The 23426-nt window shown below is 46.2% G+C and overlaps 1 protein-coding gene across 4 annotated transcripts in view; it reads left to right on the top strand.

Moving 5' to 3' along the window:
* Positions 1-23426, top strand: part of CTIF (cap binding complex dependent translation initiation factor) — a 143225-nt gene that overhangs the window by 33604 nt on the left and 86195 nt on the right. For 3 of the 4 annotated variants that reach the window (XM_068177087.1, XM_068177086.1, XM_068177088.1), the window contains exons 4-7: positions 8688-8810; positions 12753-12826; positions 13671-13775; positions 17651-17726. In XM_068177087.1, the coding sequence (XP_068033188.1) occupies positions 8688-8810; positions 12753-12826; positions 13671-13775; positions 17651-17726 (378 nt within the window). The remainder of the gene's footprint in view (positions 1-8687; positions 8811-12752; positions 12827-13670; positions 13776-17650; positions 17727-23426) is intronic. The other variant, XM_068177089.1, reaches the window with a different exon arrangement.

Below are 23426 nucleotides of genomic sequence, written 5' to 3'. Positions count from 1 at the left end.
AAGCCAGCTAATTATTTCCCAAGGGAGGAAGGGGTTGGGTTTTGGGGGTGTTATTTTTGTTTTGTTTGGGGTTTGTTTGGTTTTGACTGGTTTCGGTTTTTTGGTTTTGTTTTGGTGTTTTGGTTTTTGTGGGTTTTTTTTAGATGGGGTTTTTTTGTTGCCGTTTTTTTAGGTATTAGAGGGCTTTGGGCAGGAAGTGGAATTGCTAGTTTTCCTATTGTGTTTCCCACTGAGATCTCTGCGTTGCCAGTCATACTTGAAAAATACTTGGATGTGAGATTTCTGCTGGCTTCAGCTAATGTGAAAATGTGGGTTATGTATCAGTGACCATGGTATGCCTCACGTGGCCATCAGAAAGGGCATTTATATGGAAATCTAGGTTATTCCTGGAAATATATTCAGCATGTGGTTCATTTGCTGTGAAGACAGAGTAGTCCAGTCTTGCTTTTTCAGAAGTAATTGGCTTTCTAAAGGTTATAAGGAAGCCTAGAGAGAAGATGACTTTCCCATGCCTGAAAATCTTCCTATGCATCCCCGAGTACTTTATGCCTTTGAAATTCTGGGCTATACAATCCAGCAAGGTTAGAAAATACAAGAAAGATTTTTTTTTTTTTAGAGTGTGTGTGTGTGTTATGCATTTTTATATGGTATGTGTGTACATAAGCATCCACTGGTTGTTGCACACATGTGGGGAGTAGAGCAATTTCTAAATAAAATACAATATAACAGTAAAAATGAAGTGTCTTGATGCAACCTGCAGTCCAGGATATTCCTAAATTTCTGGTTTCTGATGTTGTTGGGTGTTTCTGGAAAAGAGCACCGCAGACTTGTCCTGCTCTTGCACTGCTTGGTGAGACCTGTATTAGCAGCTGTGTGAGACTTAAGAGTCAGTTCCCTTAGGCTGGCAGATAGGCATCCCATACAGAGCAGTGGCTTAAAAACAGAGAAAATTCCCCCTGAAACCTCCTGGTCTTTCCAGTTCTGTGGGCGGGTGGGTGTGAGATGATCTGCTCATGGGGGAATCTCCTGGGATACATTTTGTGAACTCATGTGCTGAGAAATTCCTGCTCTCACAATTACATTCAGCTCATCTGTAATTCTTGTTTTCTACTGGGATCTCTCTGTTTGCTGCATGGCATGGCCATGTTCCACTAAACCCCCAGAAAGTTCGCCAGGCCTCACCACATGTGAGCCTCTGGGGCAGAGACCGGGTACTCAAAATATTATTTGAGCACCTTACTGCCTCTATAAATGAGGAAGGTTTAGATAATGGAATAATTTTAAACTCTTTTATGTTTGGATTTCTTTTTTCTTCCCCAAAAAGAGCCAGTGGGAAGTTTTTATATAATACTTTATTTGCATTCCCCTTGTGAGGCTGTGGCAAGTAGGAAGCTCTTTGATATATTTCTAAGAGCAATTCATTAAGTAAAAAAATCTGGTATGGTGCATATTGAGGGAGCCAGCAGAGCTCTTGGTACATGAAAGGCCTGGCAGGAGCTCCATCCCAGGCTCCCCTTATGTAAAAGGCATTAACAAAAACCAGAACAACTCTGTGGGTTTGTGCCATTTTTCCAGGCGGTGGGAGATGGAGAGCTGAAAATCCTCCTTCCTGGCCAAGTCCCTCCTTTCCCCCATGGTGGCTGGCTCTCACCCATCATCACCAAGGAAAAACCTGTGTTGTTGGCAGTAAACAGAGCTTGCTTTCATTCCACTGCTTGTGTCCATGCCCCACCAGGTGCAGCAGGAACTTGGTACAGAGTTTGGGCCCTCAGAGGCTTCTGCAGCCGATGGTCATGTTGCCGATCTGCTGAGCAGTGAAGGAGCAGGCAGGGTGTGTAGAGCACACCTGATGATCCCACACCTTGCTTGTGGCACCCCTGTCCTGTCCTCCCTGAGGAGCTGGTGGTGAAGGAGATGGCTGGGTTTGCCCCCCTGTTAAACCAGCAGAAACAGCATCACATGGTGGCTGGGTGGGGTGGTGGGATTGCACTCTTGGGCCTTGGCTGGAGATCAGACTGCCTGGAGTAAAGAATATCCCTAACTGTGCTAGCATAAGAGTTCTGACAAGGGCCTGGAGGGACAAGAGGGATGGCTTCCCACTGGGAATGACAAGGTTAGATGGGATATTGGGAACTAGGAATTGCTGGCTGGGAGGGTGGGCAGGCCCTGGCACAGGGTGCCCAGAGCAGCTGTGGCTGTCCCTGGATCCCTGGAAGTGTCCAAGGCCAGGCTGGACAGGCCATGGAGCAGCCTGGGTTAGTGGAAGGTGTCCCTGCCCATGGCAGGGGATGGAATGAGATGAGCTTTAAGGTCTTGTCATTCCATGTCCATGTCTTGCAGTCATGGCTGGAAAAGCTGCCATGTTGCCAAAGCAAAGGCAATAGAAGGTGTGGGACAATGTGTGAAGGCTGTCTCTTGGGTAACAGCAGATTGCAATGCACAGAAGAGCTTCGTTTTAATGGAGAGTGGAAAAATCAAATTATCTGTGCAGATTTCTTTCACAGTTCCAGAAAATTTTCTTTTGCAGCTATCAGGGCTGCTTGACTTGCTGGGATCAACCACAAGGAGATTCTCCCTGGTGGATGCTGCAGAAGCAGGAGGGAAGGGATTATGATCTTGGACGGGGGACAGAGGACATATCACTGGGTCCAAATTAACTGAAGTTAGCAGTGATATTGTCCTGCTGGCTTAAGTCCAGTGACATCAGGAGGCAGCATGTAATGCCCCAAATTCTTGGCTAACCAGATAGGGCTGGAGAGACAGTGGATTGGCAGGGTCTCTTGACTAAATTTGTAATTCATTTTCCCTGTGCTGGTGGACAGCCTGTGTCTCACTTGAGTTGCCTATCCTTAGGTCCAGATCTGAAAGAAAACAAGAGGGATGACTCTGGAAGGACTTTTGGGAATTATAGAATGTTAAGGGGATGGAATGGATATTAAAAATCATCCACCTGCCATAGGCAGGGACACCTTCCACTAAAAGGTTGCTCAGGGCCTTATGTGCTTTGAGCACTGCCAAGGTTGGGGCATCCACAACCTCCCTCGGCAACCTGGGCCAGTGTCTCACCACCCTCACAGTAAAAACATTCTTCTTAATATCCAGTCTAAATTTCCCCTCTTTCAATTTGTATCCATTACTCCCTGCCTGTCACTGTAGTTCTTGATGCAGAGTCCCTCTCCAGCTTCCCTTTAGGCTCCCTTCAGATTCTGGAAGGGGCTGTGAGGTCTTCCAACAACCTTCTCTTCTCCAGGCTGAACAGCGCCAACTCTCTCGTCCTGTCTTTACAGATGAGGTGCCCCAGTCCTTTTATCAACCTCATGGCCTCCTCTGGACTTGCTCCAGCAGTTCCATGTTTGGGGAATATGCTTGGGGTTCTCCATCTCATTGGCCTGCTCATGTCGTAGCCCAGGGCCAGTTTGTGCACTAGTACAACCTCAGCTGAGGTTGTCCACCATGCTGAGGATCTCTGGGGCAGGTGGGTGCTGGCTGATGCTGCAGACACTGATTTTGTGTTTCCAAAAGAGAACGAGAAAACAAGAGACCGTCACTGGCTTTGCCAGTGAGTACATTTTGATGGCTGCCTGCCTGGTGAAGGAAGAGAGTAGAACTTTAAGTGGGATGACCTGCCCATGAGCAAAGAGCATCTCTGAGAAAACCAGTCGCTTTTCTGCCTGTAATTGCTGGGTGATGCTTCCTCATTTAGTGAATGCCTACTCAATTATGGTTGGAGCAGACTGCTGAGAAAGAAATCAAGTCCTTCAGCTAATGTATAGGTGTAACTTTCTCTGGGACTTCTGTCTGGGCTTGGCCTCATGAAGCACCAGTGCCTCGTGTAGCAGACACCTGCTTGGGTGTCAGGAGGTCTGGGAGGGAGATGTTTCACTGCTTTGCTGCCTGCTCTGGAGAACTGCTGCTACTTACTGAGGGTGGGGGGAGGTGTCTTCTGGGCTTGGTGTCACCAGTGGCTCACGTGAGAGGACATCTTGTCACCCTCATTTTCCATTTGGGTGGAGAAGACTCCACCGAAGTCTGCCCATTGTAGAGCTTCCCACACTCTTATTTTTGTGGAACTTGATTTACCTTTGAGGTGTCCATCTTTCCAGGTTTGGATGAACAGGTCAGTCAGTGCTGGAGCGCTAGGCAGGGAATGTCCTCTGAGGCTGGCACAGGGCTTTGCTGATGGGTTTCCATAGCACATCTGGAGTTCTCAGGGCCATTCTGAGAACCCTCAGTGTTCCTCCTCTTCATCCTTGTGTGTAAAGGAGCTATCTAGCACATCCTTGGATAGCATAGCTCTTCCAGTATTGTCCAAAAAACGCAACCACACAGACTTGGTCCTTTCCCAGGTAGTCCAGAAAGATCTTGTAAGCTTCACCTCCTACTTCCAAGTCCATCGGGTCCTTTGGTCCTGTATTATGAGACAAGTGTAGATAAAACCTTACTTTCCCTGGTAGCAGATGATCTTAAAGCAATGTCCCTTCTGCAGATTGGAGGGGGCTGGAGAAGGTGGGCATAGACCTGGGAAGGGAAGGAACAGAGCCAAAGAGGTTGAGGCTTCTGCATCACATTTTTATAACAGTTTCTGCTGTTCTTATAGCTTTATGTAATACTTTGAGAAGAAAGAAGCTAGAAAGTTTACCCTACTAAGATATTTAGAGTAATCTTATGATTGATTTTTTGTTGCCTTTTTTTAAGGTGTATTTTGAGTTATTAAAATAATTAAGCCTTTGGTTTTCCGTATTAAAATTGGAGTGGTTTTTCTGGAATAGTTCTAGGGAAATACTTGGAGTGCAGTGCAAAAATTCTGCATAACGGGAAGATTTGGCAGCAGCACAAATTGGGTGTGTGAAAACCTCCACTGCAGAAAAACCTCAAAAAGGGCCTTTTTATACAATAGCTGTTTCCTGTTCTGACCAGGAGTAAGATCAAATTTGAGGAACCATTTGAAGGACACCCCACAACTTGATCTAGGGATCTCCTGGGTGCAGATGTGAGGGCCTTGTTGTGCTGGGGAATATCTCAGAGGTTTTTGGGGTCCTGAGAACTCTGCCAGCTTCCTGTTATTTTTCCTCTGGCCCACCTATGAATGCTGTACATGGAATATTGAAATTTTTACATACGATTGAACATTAATCCCATCCAGAATCCACTATTATCTTCAGGACACTTAAAACCTGTGCTGCTGCCAGGGTTGATCTACATCTCTACCAGCACAGCCCACTTCACTCATACTTATCTTCACTGAGAGCAACCACGTAGGTGATCACTGTGTTTCCATTTATGGTTTCTGCACTGGGGAAACTTATCTTCTTTTTCTGCAAATAGGATTTTCAAACTTGCACTGAAGCAGCAGAAAATATTAACTCTTGAGCTGGCAAAGGCAGCAGGATTAATTAGTTCATGCCTCAAAGAGCTCACTGCAAAGGTGAAAATTGCAGTGTAAGTGAAACATACGATTACTGCTAATTAAAATGCAAATGTTAGATTTGACAGCTAGTTTCCAAAGGAGGGCTGCTGGCAGTGGTAATGTTCATGAGCCTGGCAGTTCCTAAGAAGGTGCAGAGCTTGGCCAGAAGGATTGGCATGGGTTTGAGCAGCGTCTGGGAATCAGTCTCTGGAGGGATGGCGTTTTCCCACCCAATCCCAAAGTGTGGCTCAGACGTCCCATCTCCTGCTGGTGAGTGTAGATCACAAATGGTAGGTGGAGGAGCCCAAATAAGATCTGTGAGCCAGAGTTCAAGGATTTGTTCAAGTTCTCAGTTTGGGGAACTGAGAGAGACTGGGAGACCCTTTGTTTTTTAAGGGCACAGCAGAGTACTGGGGCCAGATGATGGGGAATTGGGTCAGCAGGAGCCAAGGGGTGGAGAGCTTTGTGCCATTACAACTGTTTCTTCAGTGTTTGTCAGCTGTGGTAGTCAGTTCTGTTCCTGCAGCACAGTGGGTTTGTTTAGCAGGAGCTGTGTGTGGAACAGACACAGGTGGAGGAAGAGCAGTACCACATCTCACCAGTGGTATGGCTTGGCCATGGAAAACCATGGCTTTCTGCTGGACTCCAGCTGCCTCTGCAGTCTGGGAATGGGTTTTTATGGACTTTGCAATGATGCTGGTGAAGGGGTTTTGCTGCTTGGGTGTTTTTATAAGGAACAATCATTACTTGCATGCTCTCACCCACTCCTTGAGCATCACCCAGGAGGTTGGTGTGAGCAGCCCAGTTCCCACAGAAGGTCTGCAGAGACGGTCCATTTTAGCATGAAACAGCTTTATTACAGGACACAAAGCCATCAGAAATGTGTGGGATTGTTTCTGGGGGTTGTATTTTCATTCTGGAGATTTCAATCCCCTTCAATAAGGTACCAGTAAAAAGTTGTTAATCTATGGCAATTAGTCAGGAATTTGGGGAAATACTGAGGTTGACTGTGCTGGTGAGTGTATTCAGGTAGTACTCAAGTTTGGACCATTTGCATTTTCATCAGACGTTTCAACAGTTTTAGTGTAGAAATTTTATTTTAAAAATTATTTGGTTTTCAATATTTGTATCAGTGTTTGATAAAGGTAAGGAAGGTAAACAGGGCAAAAGTCCCAAGGCCATGAGTTAGAGCCGGGAGACAAGCTGGTTTATTAAAATCAGCAGTGATTGTGATCTAACTGGTTTGTGCTGTATCCAGTGGCTTTTCTTGGTGGACATTGATACATAGTGATACCAATATTCTCATTTCTCACAACAGCTGCATTTCTGGAATTTACAACGTCTTGTATTGTCTGCAGAAAACCACTCCTAAAAGATGGGTCTACTGAATATAAGTGAACAGTTTTTATTTTCAGTGTGTCTTTCAAAGCAAAGGGTGCATGTGCTGACCTGTAGCATTTGGCACAGAAACTTTGTAGGTATGTGTGAACAAGATGTTCAGTGTGTAGGGTATAATTAATCAAGCAGTGAAGGTGCATTTCTCCCAACCACCTTTTCAGCTGGTGCACATCTTTCCCTTGTCAAATGAGGTTTTCCTCACTTCTCAGGATGCCTACAAGGTTGGCTCTTCCTCAGGCCTTGCTAAAGTGGCCTGTCTGACATCTACCATGGTTTTTATCCCTTCATGCCAGTTGAACAACTCCTTTTGTGCCATTTGGTATTTCTCAGCCACTGGGAGATTTGCGTCGGGGTGTGATAAGAAGGGAAGAAGCTGCTTTAACTGTCAGTGGGAATAACCACAACCATTCCAATTTCATTTATCTACAACTTGAAAACCAGGTAATTGCCTCTTTTGAAGTCAATACCACAATGTATTTGAACTTGCTTGAAACTTACTAGGTTGTAGGGTGGAGAATGTCCAGCTGGAGCGATGCAGAAACCATCACTGGAGTGGTTTGCTTCCAATTCCTTGTGTTGGGTGAATACTTCCATGTTTCATGTGCATCAAAGTCCTTGCTGGACCACTGGGTAGCATCACCTTAGGTAGTTCAGGTTCTGCTGTGCAGTTGTCTTCCTGCCTCATCCAAGTCAGGTGGCAGTGGTGGAGCTGGGACCTGGTCTGTGCCCTGAAGTTGGTGGCCTGGACTTGGCTGCTGTGTTCAAAGGCAGTTTGAGTGGTGGGTGAATCCTTTTGGTTTTGAAGGCCGTGGTGGCTCTGCCCTTGCCTTCGCCCATGGCAGTGTCTGCAGGACCTCATGTAGCCTCATGGGAACATCTGAGACATGAGAAGCCCTCTTGAAGTTGTCAGCTCTCCCATCAGCCCTAAAATACAGGCTTCCCTTTGTATTTCCCAGATTTTATGAGTTCTTGGAAGAGTTGAATATTCAGCACTTTGTGGTATCATGGGGTTTTAATCATTTTAGATGACTTCAAAAGCCTTTCCCAGGCCTCTGAGCAAAGCTTTTGGAGCAATTGCCATGACAATATCCACCTTGCTCCCCAAGGACCTTGTGGGGTGTTTGGGTAGAGCTGGTCAGGTGAGTTATTCTGGTTTTCAGATGAGTCATTATGCCTTGAGGGCTGAACAAGAAACCTGCAGTTTACTTGACAGTACAACAAGTGAGAGAATAAAGGAGAACATCAGGCACAGCTCCTTAAGAGACAAAAATAGTTATTTGTGTAATGTGTCTCCTGGTGAACTACAAGAGTCCTCAGCCACGTGAATAACTGGACTCCAGCAGTGGGCTGAGAGGTGGGAAAACTGACTGAGAATTTTATTTGGGCCTGGGAGGGGAATTAAGGGAATGGAATGGAATGGAATGGAACAGTATTTCAGTTGGAAGGTACCAACCATCATCCAGTTCAACTGCCTGCTCTATTCAGGGCTGACCAAAAGTTAAAGCTTGTTATTAAGGACTTTGTCCAAATACTCTTCAGCAGCTTTAGAGGATGTAAGGTTGATGAATATGCATAGTTAATACTATGCATATATCATGAAGATAGAGAAGGTAAGTGTTATTTTTCCCCATGCATACACTAGAGCCAAATCTTATCCTCATCAGAGCCTCCCACAGTGTCATCCCTTTGCAATGTGTAAGTAGAACATGTTAAAGGGTTCACAGGAAGCCCCACAATCAGGATGCTGGTCATGGGCATGGTTTTGTAGGTGCACTCATGAGTGGCCTGGAAGCTGGAGCTCTCCTGTTCCATCAGATCAGTGGTTTTGGAGTGTGTGGGACAGAGTGGCCCTTGACTAAAGCAACCTGTTTGTTATTTTCAGGAAGAGTGGGATCACAGCAGCAGTGGGAGCACAGGATCCCGGCCGGGGTCGAGCTCCAGGCAGGGCTCTGGATCCTGGTCTGGCAGCCACAGGAGAAGCAGCCAGTTCAGGCAATCAGCCAAGGTATACCTGGTGGTGACGTGCTGAAGCTGTGTCCCATGCTTGCTACTTCTTGGAGGCATCCCCCTCACGACATGTTTGTGGTGTGTGTCACACATAGGCATGGGTGCATGTCAGCTGGGAAGGACACTTCAAAGGCCTCTTTAATTCTCTCGTGATGTGTGACCTGCTGAGGTGTGCTGATTGCCTTAGCTTTGGGAAAGCTGGTTCAGTGCAAAGGAAATCGGGGGGGGTGGGGGGGTGGTTCCTGTATTTGAAGCCTTGGAGTATTTCAGTTGTGGGAAATCAAGAGATGTCTGTAATTATTTGCTGGCAGGTCTTCATTAGAAGTTGAAAAATGAGTGGACAGCACATAGGTAGTGTTAAATGGTGCCCCTTAGTCCAGCTGCTTTCTGTGTGAGCTGTCTGCAGGGCTATATGGGGAGTTACCTTCCTACCCTGCAAAAGACTCTAAGAATTAACTTTTTATATGGCTTCAGGTCCATCCTTGAACTCAGATGAGGGACCATTCCTGTTAGATTCAGTCAGCCTGTGTCCTCCTGTATTCTCCTGGAATCTCTCTCCTTTATGCACACATGAGCACCAGTTGTGCCAGAAGTGGATGGCAGACTCTGAGGTTTGGAACCAGTGGTCAAAGTCCTGGTCCATTCATCCATTTCATCCTCCTGAAGATCTTGAGGAAATAGCTTTTCCTTCTGAGCCATGCTGTGGTTGGAGAGGACCCACAGAACCAGGTTGTATCTAGAAAGTGATGGTCCTTTCTGGTGGGAATGAGGCTCAACATATCCTTTCTTCTTTGAGCAGGGATAATACTGTCTTCCTCAAAAAATCTATATTTTTATCTGTATTTTTCATACGAAAACTTGCAGTTTTCAACAGGGAAGCCCTGAATCAGTTCAGTGTCTACCTCATCTTTTTTTATTTTCTACCAAAGTGCAGCCAGGGGTTGTAGGCAGCTGAGAAGGAGGAAAAGTGGGGGGGGGGGGAAAGTGGGGGAAGCTCCTCAAGCTCAGAACTGAAAAATGATTAAGTAATTTATGGCGCAGGATAATCCCTGAATTTATAGCAGAGACCCAAGTGGCCACTTGGTGTTGTTCTGTGTGCAGTGATGATTTAACCGGGTTGCAGTTGTGCAACAAAGAGCATGATTTCGTATTTGTTTTCTGGAGGATGGCAGTGAGGAGCAGCGAGAGGTGGGACGCTGAGCTGGGCTTTGTAAAGCTGCTGCGTGCATGCTAATGCTGACTCTGTGGGGAATTTGCTGAAGTTGCATGCATGGTAAACAGCCAGAGTCCACGTGGGCCCGTCCCTGTTTGTGAGAGCAGCTCCAGGGGCTGGGCAGCAGTGGATGGAGGTCATCTGTGCTCGCAGGGGCAGGAGGACAGAGGTTGTGGACGTGCATTTAAACCACAGTGTGTGCAGGATCTGCTTTACTCATCTCTCAGAGTACTGGTGTACGCTCGTGAAAGCGTCTCTCTCAATTATCATTCCAAGTGAATTAATTAATTTTCAGCAGTACTAACTCCTTCTCAGTGAAAAAGATTATCTAAAGCTGAGAGTTGGGTCACTTCATGTTAAAATTGCTGATGGTTGTAATTGCAGTCCTGGGGGGACTGACAGCAAGTCACTGCTTTTCTTAAATACACGCGATTTTTAATCTTTTTTTTTGTATTTAGATTCGAGAACTGGCTTTTTGAAGTCTTGTTATTAAGTCTTGGCACTGTGCTGTGAGCATTTTAGTAAGCTCCCTGCAGCCCAGGGCAGGCTGCAAGGCTGCTCCCTGTCCTGTGAGCTGACACAGAGACTGATTCTAAGGACAGGTCATGGAAGACCAAAAGGGTGTCTCGAAATGGCCACAGTGACTCACGACTTAATGACAAGGTGTGTTATCACTGGGCCCTGGCGCCGTCTTTGTGGAGTCTGGCTGATGCTTGGAGTGTCTCCAAGAGGTTATGGGGACATCTTCCAGGAGGACCAGGTTTGGATGAGAGTGTCCAATTGCTGCCTTGGACCTGCTTGACCTCCTCGCCACCTGAAATGGATTTGTCTCTTCTTTGTGTGTCAGCTATGATAACCTGCACATGTGTGCTTCCATTATACTGCGTTTGGATGCTTGTAAGGATTTAAGAAACTAATTCTTCTCCTTGGTGGGAGAAAATCGTGCTTAGATTTGCCTAAAATAAAAAGCTCATCTTCTGTAACTTAGCACGGGAGTTATGTATTTCTGGTACTTTATTTCTGAGCAGAGACATGTCAACTTGCAGATCCCCAGGGGTTAAAATCATAATCCATAAACCCCTTGGAGGAGACTAAAAAGGGAGCAGTATGTCTGTGTTTGGAGTTTTTGGTATCTAAATTGGTTGTGCTGGAAATGACTGCACAGCGTAACCATCTGTTCACGAAGGACATGTGTCCCTGACATTGGTTGGGAAAGTGTTGCTCAATTTGTGAGCAGATTGAGCTCTGGGACTTCATTAAGAAATGGTCACATTTTTTATGAGTTTCTAATGTCTTGGTTAATATTAATAATACTTGAAAATGACAGAAGTTATATGACGGGAAAGAGATAGAATCCACCTTCCCTAGCATGTGTTTTGCCAGGGTGGGACCATTTGGACTGAGTTGCTTAAATAATCTAAATATGTGCAAGATTGTGAGTATTCTGAATAAGAAATGTTGAGGGGAAAATTGGTTCATATGGACTCCTTATGTGCAATGCATTCACTCCACCCAGACTAAGTCAAATCTGATTTCTTAAATGGTCTTGAATGGCAAAATCCAACCTGCTATACTTCACCTGTAAAGGGTGGGAGGGGGCAGCCCTCTTTATGCAGGAAGGACATGTGAGGGCTGATGACTGTGAAGGGGCTTTAAATAACTTATGTGAGATCTTTGCTTTACATGCTCATGCTTTGGGTTGTCCATTTTGACAAAAGCAGCTGACTGCACAGGAAAATTCAAGGTTTTTTCACAGCTGGCTGGAGATTTCTTATAATGCCCATGGGGAAGGACCCTGGGGGTGCTGATGCCAGTAGCTGGATATGAGCCCAGGGTGCCCAGGTGGGCAAGAGGCCAGTGGCCCCTGGGCTGTCCCAGCCAGGGTGTGACACAGCCCCAGGGCAGTGCCCATCCCTGTGCTGGCACTGCTGAGGCACCTCCAGAGCTGGGGACAGCTCTGGGCCCTCAGGACAGACAGACACTGAGGGGCTGGAGCGTGTCCAGGGCAGGGAACGGAGCTGGGAATGGGCTGGAGCCCCAGGAGAGGCTGAGGGAGCTGGAAAGGGGCTGAGCCTGGAGAAAAGGAGGCTCAGGGGGGATCTTGTGGCTCTGCACAACTCCTGACAGGAGGGGACAGCCGGGGGAGTCAGACTGGGAACAGGGACAGGAGGAGAGGGAACGGCCTCAGGCTGGGCCAGGGGAGGCTCAGATTTGGCATCAGGAGGAATTTTGTCACAGAAAGGGTTGTTAAGCATTGGAACAAGCTGCCCAGGGCATTGGTGGAGTCCTCATCCCTGGAAATGTTCAAGTACTCTGGGCTGGGTGACAAAGGATGATCAGGTACAGGTTAGACTTGAGATCTTGGAGATCTTTTCCAACCTAAATGATTCTGTGATTTTTGTGAATCTCAGCCTGCCCCCGGACCTTGGCGGATTGTAGTTGTGGACATGGGGCAGGAGGACAGGGCTGTGGTCAGAGCTGAGCTTGTGCATTGTCTGCTCCATGTTGCGCACAGCACTGTGTCCCTGAGGCTGAAACTGTCACTCCTTGCCTTCACGGTGCACTTCTGCAGCAGGTGAGGGGTCTCTGCATTGCATGGATTCACACAGGAACACAGGATCCCTTGTGCAGAGCCAAGACACCTCTGTGGCTGGTGGGAGAGGCTGTTCCCTGGTCAGGGTAGCTCCATGTGCCTCCCGACAATAACCACCTTTCCATCTCTCCTAGAATGGCAACAAGGAGAGCAGCCTTGACATGCTGGGCACAGACATCTGGGCTGCCAACACCTTTGACTCTTTCAGGTAAGCTGGTTTTAAAATGCTTTAAGAGAAAGTTGGACTCTTAAGATGGACTATGCCTTGTCTTAGCCTTCACTGTCATGTCCATCCTGCTGGTACCCAGACACCAGAGAGTACCCTGGTAGTACTGACTTCACTGCTCCTCCTCCTCCCCATCCCCATTTAGCCTGTGGCACCAAGCACAATCTGTTTAAAGCACCCTTTTAAATAGATGTGTGCATTGGAGAGTCCACTGGATGGGTTTGCAGTTCAAACACCTGAAACCAGTACCAGTACAATTACTTGTAGTCACCCCAGAGCTGCACAGGCAAGACTTGAGTCAACTCTGAGCTGCTGCTGTAGGATTTTACTCTCCCATTAGTTGGAGGTGCCATTATGTGTTGGCTTCTTAGCTGCTGGGAAGAACTGTTCAGCTGCTGTCTCAGTGAAAGCAGTGAAATATCCTTCCTGTCCAGTTTTATGCATAATCTGCAGGTGTTGAGTCACTGGATCACACAGGTGTGCAGGATCAGAGAGAACATAATTTCATGGACCTGTTGCAATACCCTCTTGGTGCAGAGAGTGAGTATATTTTGCAGGGTGTCTTCTGTATCGAAATTAGAGGCTTAGATCGAGGCTCAAGAGCTCAGCATACCTAAAAAACAAGAAAAAATGAAAAGAGATGCATCAGTGTGAAGGCTGGAGGCTCACATCCACGTGCTCTGCAGCAGGGAGTGGGGAGTGGTGCTTCCAGAAATGCCAGCTTTCCTTGCCTGCAGGCTCCAATGTGCCCTCTGCTCTTCAGCTCGGTGGTGTTTAATTAGTAGTGGACTTCCTTTCTCTGTTTTTCCCTGTTTTTCTCTCCTAGTGGTGCAACGTGGGACTTGCAGCCTGAAAAACTAGATTTCACCCAGTTTCACAGAAAGCTGCGAAACACCTCCAAACACCCATTGCCTCACATAGACAGAGAAGGGTGAGTGCTGTGTCTGCAATACTGTGCTCTCCAGGAAGGTCTCTAACTTCTCCCTTGCTCTAGGAACTTTGCCTTGGTGGCACCTCACATCGAGGACATGGGAAGAGGCACTGGACTGTTTAGAGAGTTTGAGAATGCCGTGATCAGACTGTCTGGCTCCTCTACCATCCAGTTCTGAACTGGAGCAGAGTTGTTCTCTGTGTTTTTGCATTGCCTGATAGATCTCAGTGTTTAAATAACTCTGGATCCAAGTCTCCTAGATCCTGGTGTTCTAAATTCAGACATCTCTGGATATTGGAGGAAAGATCCTGCCTTAGTGCTGACCTGGTTACAGTTTCCATGAACGACACTGTTCTTCCCAGCAAGAGTTCAGGGAAGGAGAGAGCATCAATGTGTTTCATAAAACTGTGAAAACAGCTCCCTTTGGTTGTGACAGCCTCCACAGGCTTCCCTGGTATTTCTGGATTCCTTACTGGTTGTTGGTTGGTCAAACTAAATAAATGTGTGCTGGCACCAAGTGGCTCACCAGTGTTGCTTAGATGGATATCACCATTTCCCTGCAGGATCTCTGCAGATGGAGAAACAATCACTCCCAGACAGGAGGGTGCAGCCAGGTGGGGGTTGGGCTCTTCTCCCCTGTAATAAATGACAGGATAAGAGGTAAAAGCCTCACATTGCATCAGGGGAGATGTAGGCTGGGTGTTATAGGAACAGTTCCTTCATGGAAAGGGTTGTCCAGCCCTGGCAGAGCTGCCCAGGGTAGGGGTGGAGTCACCATCCCTGGAGAGATTTAAAAACCATGTGGATGTGGCACTTGGGGACATTGGTCAGTGGTGGCCTTGGCAGGGCCAAGGGAATGCTTGGATTCGGTGCTCCTAGAGGTCTTTTCCAGCCATAACAATTCCATGAGTCTACAGATCGGGTTTTCCTCCTGCTATCACTCAGAGCATAGAGGAAGAAAACAATTAGAAGAGGTCTAAAAGATGGGGTTGCAGCTGATGTTCCATCACTGCCATGTTGTCTGCAGGGACGGAAATCTTCTCTTGGAGACATTTTTTTCTGCTGATAATTTGGTTTTGCCGAGTACTGTCCAGTGCCATATGCCTGGTCTGCACATCTTGTTTAGAAGACAAGTTTAGAATTGTTATTAGAACAGTTCGATTGGAAAAAATTAGATACATCCAGCCAGGCCAGAAATCCCAGCCCAGGCTCAGCATCTGCAGTAGGCTCCTCTAGCATACAGGGACAGGAAGACACAGACAACCTTTCTTTCTGCTCTGTAAGTAAGGTATACTGCAGGTTTGTACAGAGCAATTTTCAGAACATTTGGAGCAATGTAACACTAAATTTCTAAAGTCACTAAGTCTCTTAGTCAAGTTCAATCCCATTTTTTCAGATGAGTTGGAAAAAGATGAAGGGGGGCCCTCTGTGAAATAAAATATGATGTGCTTCCTCTGTAAAAGAAGTTAAAATATGCTTCATGGTTGATGGCACTTGCCAGGTGATCCTGTCAGTGACAGCTGCTATGTGCAGGGAGGATGGAGCAGGGTTGTTGTTGTGTTTTTCCTCTGGTTCCTGCTGTATTGTGAACGGCCACATTGCAAACAGGTAGAGGAGTCAGTGTGGAGGTGAGATATTTAATCACTCCTAAATATTACAGCTGTAAAATGGAGTAAAAATTAGTGTATCTGCAGAAAAGTTAAGCAGATGCTATCAGCACAAACCGGTGCATGTCCCAAAAATGCATGCCATGTAAGTAACCCAGCTAGGACAGATGAAGCACAAAGAAAGACAAAATTGTTCTTATTTTTTAATTTCTAAAGCTGACTCTGTTGTGCATTCATCAGCTCTCCATGGTGAATCTGTGCCGAGATTCAGCTTGCTGAGCCTCCATGAATCTCCACCTGCTAGCTGGGCACTTTCCCCTCTTGCTTGAATGGGAAGCTTTTTTAAAAAAATTTAGCTGTGCAGTGAAAAAAATAATAGGGGAAAAAAAAAAGGACTGTGCTGTTCAGTGTGTGTTTTCAACACTAAAAGAACAATTTTATTCCTTAGTCTGATCAGTTGCCCAAGGCTGACCATGTAGTTGCATCCAGTTGTGTGACCTGAAGTGACTTTTGGTTGGGTGAAGCGTTCTCCTCCAGGGAGACACCTGCTTTTATTGGAAGATGCTGTTTGGTGGCATGCTGAATAATCACAAGTGGAACAGTTAAGAGAAAGCAGGGAACTGTACCGTGTTTCTGACCTGAATTCATCTGGCTTTAATTTCCAGTGCTAGCTCTTGCTCTGCTTGTACTCTTCCAGATCAAACATCCTTTTGTAGCTGGTATTTTCATTCCAAGTATCTCCCAAGCACATGTATCACTTGAGTATTTCAGGTACTCTAAGGAATTTCTCTACTGCCTCTTTGAAACATGACTGCCAATGCTGCCTGTGGTCCTGTAGCGGGGGCTCAGCCGTGCTGTCTTGGGAGGGAAGCTGCCTTCATCCCCCTATTCCCTGCCTCCTCTTCATCGCCTGCCTTTTTGCCACAGTTCAGCATCAGAAGTTCAGCCTGGGACGGTCCCCACCCTTTTCAGATGACCTTTTCCTGCAATACACTTGTGTTCTGCACTTGCAGCTGGCATTGTTTGTCCCCAGATGTGTGACATGGTTTTTCTCATCTATATAAATACATATATAAATATTTTTTCAGATGTATGTTTTTGTATATGTATGCACACTGTATTTTTGCCTTTGTAAGCCAAAGTCAGCATTTCATCTATGATGGAAAGTCGATTGTTGAACATCTCTGATTTCCAATAAATGCAGAATCACAGAATGGTTTGGGTTGGAAGGGATCTTCAAGATCACCTAATCCAAACCCCCTGCATGGTCAGAGATACCTTCTGCTAAATCAGGGTGCTCAAGTTGATTAAGGTTAATTAAATTGCTTTCCTTGGGCTTGCTGGTTTTTGAGCCTGGTACTTCAGCATGTGCCATTTTTCTCAATTTTTTCCTCCCATTGTCTCTAATACCAAGACCTGTTTTTCTCTGACTTCTAGGCACTGATTACCTGAGTCACCTCCTACCAAAGTCTCTACTGTAACTTAGTTAACAGTATCTTGCTTCTAACAGACAAAAAATATTTTATCGCTCTTGCATAATAAAGATCATCTCTGTTGTTTGTGGACATAGAAGGATGATAATTATTTAGCATTTCTTTCTCTTTCTGTATCATCACAAGCTCTTTGCATCCAACTAGTAGTTATCTTTGGATTGTTTTTTCTTTCTTATTCCAAGAAAGTCCTTCAGCTTCCGATTCTGTGTATGATGTGTGAGTGCTTGACTTCTCATCCCAATTTCTTTGTCTTTCAAATTGTCTGTTTATATTTATATTGATTGCTGCTTCCTGTCTGAGGTGTGTGTTTGCTGATTTTCAACACCTTTCTCATCAGGGGAGCTGGAGCTCCCATGGAGACCAGCAAATGAGCAGTGCTTCAAAGGAAACGTTTTTCATTACATTCTTTGTGCTCTCATTTCTGCTGTCCAGGTGGGCTGTGCTTTCAATTTTACTTGATCTGGAAATCAAGTCACCCTGGGCTCAGGACTGCCTTTGCTTTTCTTCACTGCTGCTACTACCAAAAGTGTTTGCAAGCTGTGGCAGATGGTGCAGGTGGAGAGGACTGAGCAAAGCATTTAATTTTGTATTAACAGCTTTACGCCTGCGTGGGAGTGTTTTGGAAGCACAGCACACTTGCTCCAGAGAGAGCCTCTTTGTTTCCATGAGAGGCCTTTGCAGTGACAACTGATATTCCCCTTGTGCTGTAATAGAAAATTAACTGTGTCTCCAATGAGTTTTCACATGTTTTTGTTTTGTTTTCCTCTTGCTACAGGCTTGGAAAGGGGAAATACGAGGATGGTGACAGCATCAACTTGAATGACATAGAGAAAGTCCTTCCAGTGTGGCAGGTAGGTGATGAGGATATCTGCCTCTGCCATGGTGGGGACCAGCAGTAGCACCTTCCCTGCCTTGTGTTCCCTTAGGAAACCTCCTCAGGACTGGGAAAGCTGCTGGGCTGTGGTCCTTTAGGGGTTGGGATGGAGATTTGTGCCTCTGGTTTCAGGTGTTACTGCTGGGCAAGGCAGTTACCACGTAGACTTTGTTGGGAGGTGATACACTGAGGGCGGTATATACCTATATATGTATATATGTATGTATGTGGATGTGCACAGGGCTCATATGTTGAAGAAAAGGAGATTCTGGAAAGCATAAACCTCTCCTGACAGCTCCAAAATACATTGCTGCCAGGAAGCCAGCAGTGCCTGTGTGCTGACCCAGGTATTGCCCTTTTGGGGCAGTGCCCATGTTTATATGCAGAGGTAATCCATGTGTGTGTTTTCTCCAGCATGTTCTTTCCCTAGATCTCTCTTTGCAGTTTTGGCAGTTCTGGTTAAATGACCACTGAAGCTTGGATATTGGGGAATAGCAGGATGAGACCCTGCAGTTCAGAAGACAGGTTGAAAAAGTCATTATGTCAGCATCATATAGGTTTCCATTTTACAGAGCCCTAGTCCTCAAAGGAGCTGAGTTCCCTGAGCTAGGCACGTTTCAGAGGATGCTCAGTGTGCTTTTGCTGAAACCTCTTTGCCTCCAGAGGCAAGGATAAAAACATCTCATGTGTTGTGGTAGTGTTACCCTTTCCAGTGCTGAGCCAAGAGCTCACCAGGTGTGGGCATTTTGAATGAACTAGAGACGGAACCTCTGAGTTGCTTTAGATGGTGCGATATTTATTTTTTTTAATCTTTTACATAGGCAGGAAGGGTGAGTTTGGCTCACAGCTTCACTGCATGGTTCAGAAGGTCACAAGACCTCTAGTTAAAAGACCTGTTAAGCATTTATTAACTAATAAAACACTGCCAACAAGGATATTTATGCTTTTGACCTAATCCTTAAATATTTCATCTTATGGACTCATGCTGCAGTGTAAGCTTTCTTAGCCAGTCATGTTATGACACACAAACCTACAGCACTGCATTCTAAATTCCTTGTTCACCTCTGTAACTACTTTTATTTTTTCTATATCTTAAACTCTAAAACTCTAAACTTTCTTCTACTTAGCTTAACGTCTCTCTGCCTTAAACTATAAATCTGCATTCTTGCTTTTAGTACTTAAGTTTGGAAGCCTTTTCCAAGGTCTCAAATCAAATCTTGTGTTTAATTCTAAGCTCTGGCTTACAGGCCCAAACTTCTGAGAGTTCCTTGCATTTCAGATTCCAACAGCCGGGCTTCCTGCTCACACATCATGTGAGGAAAAGCTTTGCTCATCCTGCAGACCATGTGACAATCTGCCTTACTGTTTCTTTTGGGTGAGCTATTTGGCACTGAGTACATGAAGGAGTGGAGAAGGGCAGCTGACTTTGGCAGGGAGGAGCACGGCCTGCAGCTGCTTCCTGCTCAGTCTCTTCCATGTTTGGTATGTCTGGACTTTAGGTCACAGCATAAAAACATCAGGTTCAGCTGATACAAACCCCATTAATTCTGCAAAATAAGATTAGTTTCTCTGGGGAATAATTGGAAATGAAGAATCAAACCATCTTTGGTGTGAGGAGCTGATTACCTTCAAGAGGGTTTTAATCAACAGCTGTTAAATAAGCCAGGTCCTCCTGGTCTGGTTATCATTTCATCATGTCCTAAGAGTACATTGAATACAATGAATTCATTCCAATATATACATTAGTATCTGGCTTAATTATTAGTGTGACATCTCTAAGCTGGAAGACCTAGTGGGAATGCTGGATTTGATGCGTTGTTTGTGCCTCAGGCAGACTCGTGCAGTGCTGCATTAATTTGCAGACATGCTTACCTTGGCATGTACAGGCAGTCATATATGTCTGTGGGAGATAGGACCCAGGTGGCTCTGGGTGAGGGTTTATCTTGTTCAACGTGGACAAGTGAAACACTTGCAGACAGCTGTTTTAATCCTGACATATCATTGTTAACTGGATTTGGATGCAGTTCTGCAGTGCTGACAGTGATTTTACTGCTCCTCATCCCTTGTTTTAAATGGCTCTGTGGAGCAGTGCTTGGGGGGGGCATAAGGGAAGATACTCCTTTGTGTGATCCTGTGAAAGGAAAATCCTTCACCCCATGGGGTTGTTATGTACATGGGTGTTGAATCCTGAGGAAGAGGCTTTTCAGGTTGGTGATGTATAAACTCCTGTTCTGTCTGTGTTTGAGAGCTCGTGTGTTTGCAGCAGGCATGCACGGATGGAGGGGCCAATCTGAGCATCCTCTAGCTCCTCTGGGGTAGTCTGAGCATCCTTCAGTGTGACTGAACCAGTCCAAGCATCCTCCAGCACAACTGGGGTGGTCCAAGCATCCTCCAGCATGGCTCAGATGTAAGTTTTTAGCTGTTGGGTGTTCTTCAGTAGCCATGGAAAGGTTAAAAGCACCGCATTTGAGAGAGGTAGGGAGTTTTGCTTGCAGGCTGCTTGGAGATTTGTGTGCCTTTGGTGTTAAGGTGTGATAGACATAGAACATGAATCTAGAACTAATCTCCAGTGTACATCCAGGTCTGAATGGGTATCTACAGAGACATGCAAAGATGTCCCTAATTAAACAGAATATTCAGGTTTTCTGGGGATTGAGCAAAGTGTTCTGGATATCTGGGTGTTAATATCCCCCTATACATGAGTTTTTCTGCTGCAATCTATCAATAGTATTTTAAAAAAATATTGCAGGGAAAGCCTATGACTATTTGACAATTAAAAGGTGGAAAAATAAACAAATAAGCCCGAGCAACCTTTCCGCAGATCCTCTTCTTTTGTTTGGAATTCGTGCATCCCAGTCCTTGGGGATGCTCTCACAGCATGGTGTGCTCTGCCATCTCGTGGACATGCAAAGGCTTCACACTTCCTTCACCGCAACTCGTAATTTGAAGCTTTCTCATGGCCTGTCCTTTCAAAATCCATCTGAGGTGCTTGTTTTTACTGATTAATAGGTTTTTATTTTTGAAAGCTTCGTGGCTAGGAGCTCATGAGGTCATTGCCTTGGCTCAGCTCATGAGCCATAACCTCTTCATCTCTCCTTACTCATAAGAGTCTGCAGTAGGATTTGGGCACTAATTCACCAAAGTGCTGCCAAAAATTACTGTTTTGAAGGTAAGTGTTCTCCATTCATAAGGTCTGCTTTTTACTGCACACCAGGGAGCATTTGCTGCATAGGGAGATGCAGCTCAGGTGCAGAAAGAGTCTTTATCATCCTCTCCATTTCCACATCAGCTGTTTTGTTGAAGGAGACCACATAACCGCCTTGGCGTCATGAAGACGTCGCAGGGAGGGCTGAGTCAGTGCCTTTTGCTTTTGCTCCCTTTGGCAAACATTTGGGAAGTTGTTCAGGCTTGGATGTGTCACATCCAAGTACTCTGGTCCCAGATTTAGTCTTCAGAGTCCTTGGCAAGCGAGCCCTTGGCAAAATGTACACTTACCAGAGAAAATAACCCAAGAGGTCATGTTCTGCAAGATCACAGGATCATGGAATGGCTTGAGTTGGAAGGGAACTTAAGGCTCATCCCCTTCCAACCACGCTGCCATGGGCAGGGACACTTTCCACTCTCCAAGGTCACTCCAAGCCCTGGTCATCCTGGCCTTGGACACTACCAGGGATGGGGCAGTCACAGCTTTTCTGAGCAAGATCCACCCTGCTCCTTCCTGTGGAACTGCTGTAACTCACAAAGGACACAGGAGGCTGCATGTTGCAGGGGTGTGCTGTAAACGCTGCTAGACACAAGCAGAGAGTTTTGGCACATGTCCCAGGTGGTCTCTGGACTTGTGTGTTGCAGTGTTTAGCTTTCAGTTCGCTGGACTTGTGCCTTCAGAATGGGGTTGCTCTCCTTCGAATGCTGGGAATGTGCTTTCACTGCCTAGCTGCTCCTTCTCTTGTGTTTTAGGAGGTAGAAATGTGGCACTTCTGAAAGGCATATTGGGCTTTATTGTTGTAATGAGATAAACTTGGAAGATGGCATTGATATCATTTGGTTTGGCATCTTACTGCCTTCAGCTCATCTCCTTCCGTTTCCTTACTGATTCTTGACCCTTTTTGTCATATGCTTGTAGTTACAATAAACTGCTTGTTTCTCTTCTGGCTGCAGTCGTCATCCAGCTTCCTTGTTGGAAGAGAAACAAGAGAGAAGCTCCTTAGGAGAAAGGCAGAGTCTAAGTGGTTCACATTCCTCTTAGCACCACTATGTTCCTGATTTTGTCCAAACAGGATTAGAAGCACCAGGATTCCTGATCCGGTTTGTAGTTCAGCCTATAGGTGCTTAGGCAAACAGATTTGTTATTTAAACTCTTCCTTTTTACACATGCCTGTGTTTGAAAGCAAAGGCAAGGAAGCTGCAGGTTCTTCCTTTAGCCTTAATGTTATGCTACTTTTGTCCTGGTGCTGGAAAACCACCTGAATTGAGGGACCCCCAGGCAGCTTTGCTGTTTTCCCTGGGACTCCTTCTCACCGGCAAGTATTTTCAAGTCAGACCTTACAGTTCAGTGTGGAGATCGTGGGAGTAAAGGTGGGACCTGTGCATGGGCTGGTCACTTGGGATTCCTGCCCCAGGTGAGGCATGGACACACTGGGACATGGTTTGTTGCACCTCAGTGGAGAGGTCTAGGAAGGGCTGGATGATTCCCATCTGAGGTACTCATGTTCTTTCCCTGTCAGCTCTGTAGGGTGCAGAAATAGACCAGTTCACATGTGGGTTTGGTCAGATATGGAAGACTCCTAAATAGAAATAAGAGCCAACCCAGGTGTCCAGGAGGAGAGGATAGATTATGGGCAAGCAACGCCTTTGCTGTCACTCTGCAGGCAAGGAGGGGAGATTGGTGTTCAGCACTGGTGTGAGGGCTTGTTCCTGGACTCTGCAGATCACTGATCCTTCCAGGGTGGTGGTAGCAGGACAACAGGTCTCTTTGGAGCCCACAGACAGGTCTTTGGTGGTTTGGTGTTATTTACTATCACCATACGGAGTTGTCACCTCGCCACCTCCTCTTTTGCCTGCTCTGTCTACACTGCAAGGCTTGGCAGTTCTCATTTTACCCAGCACCTTAGGCAACCCAGATTGCTCCTCTTTCACAGCTCAGGGCAGTGTGGCCCTCTCCTAGCAGGCTGTTCTGTGCTGGTGGACCTGGGGTGGGCTGATCCCTCTGCCTGGCATCCCCTCCCATTGGGGGTGGCCTGGTCGATATGGAGTGTGCCCCTTGTGCTCTGTGTCCCTGCTGTCACTCACGAGGTCCACCCTGATGTCCTTTATGTGTTCACCACTTACGAAAAGGTTGGGGTGCCTCCCTAGGAGCCCCAAAAGGGGGGGATTACTTCTTGCTGCCCCCAATTCCTGCTGGAGTCTGCCCAGAGTGTGTGGGCACAGCACTGCCTTCAGAGAAGGCTTCTTGCCTGACAAGCCCATATCCCATGGGTCTTTCCAATACAGTAACAGCTAAAACCACTGTGGAAAGTCCCTGACAAAGAGCCAAGACTTACTTGTGTATAGGTCACAACGTATTGGGAGTCAGAGCTCTGCTCCTGAGTAAAAAGCTTTTGATTTGCCATGGCTTCCAGTGAGACACGGCCTTTCTGTGGCCCTTTTTTTGTTTCATGTAACCCAACTGACAGTGACC

The sequence above is a fragment of the Anomalospiza imberbis genome, chromosome Z (assembly GCF_031753505.1).
Source record: "Anomalospiza imberbis isolate Cuckoo-Finch-1a 21T00152 chromosome Z, ASM3175350v1, whole genome shotgun sequence".
Lineage (NCBI taxonomy): Eukaryota > Metazoa > Chordata > Aves > Passeriformes > Viduidae > Anomalospiza > Anomalospiza imberbis.
Note: the sequence above shows the minus strand (reverse complement) of the source record. Positions and strands in the feature narration are given on the sequence as shown.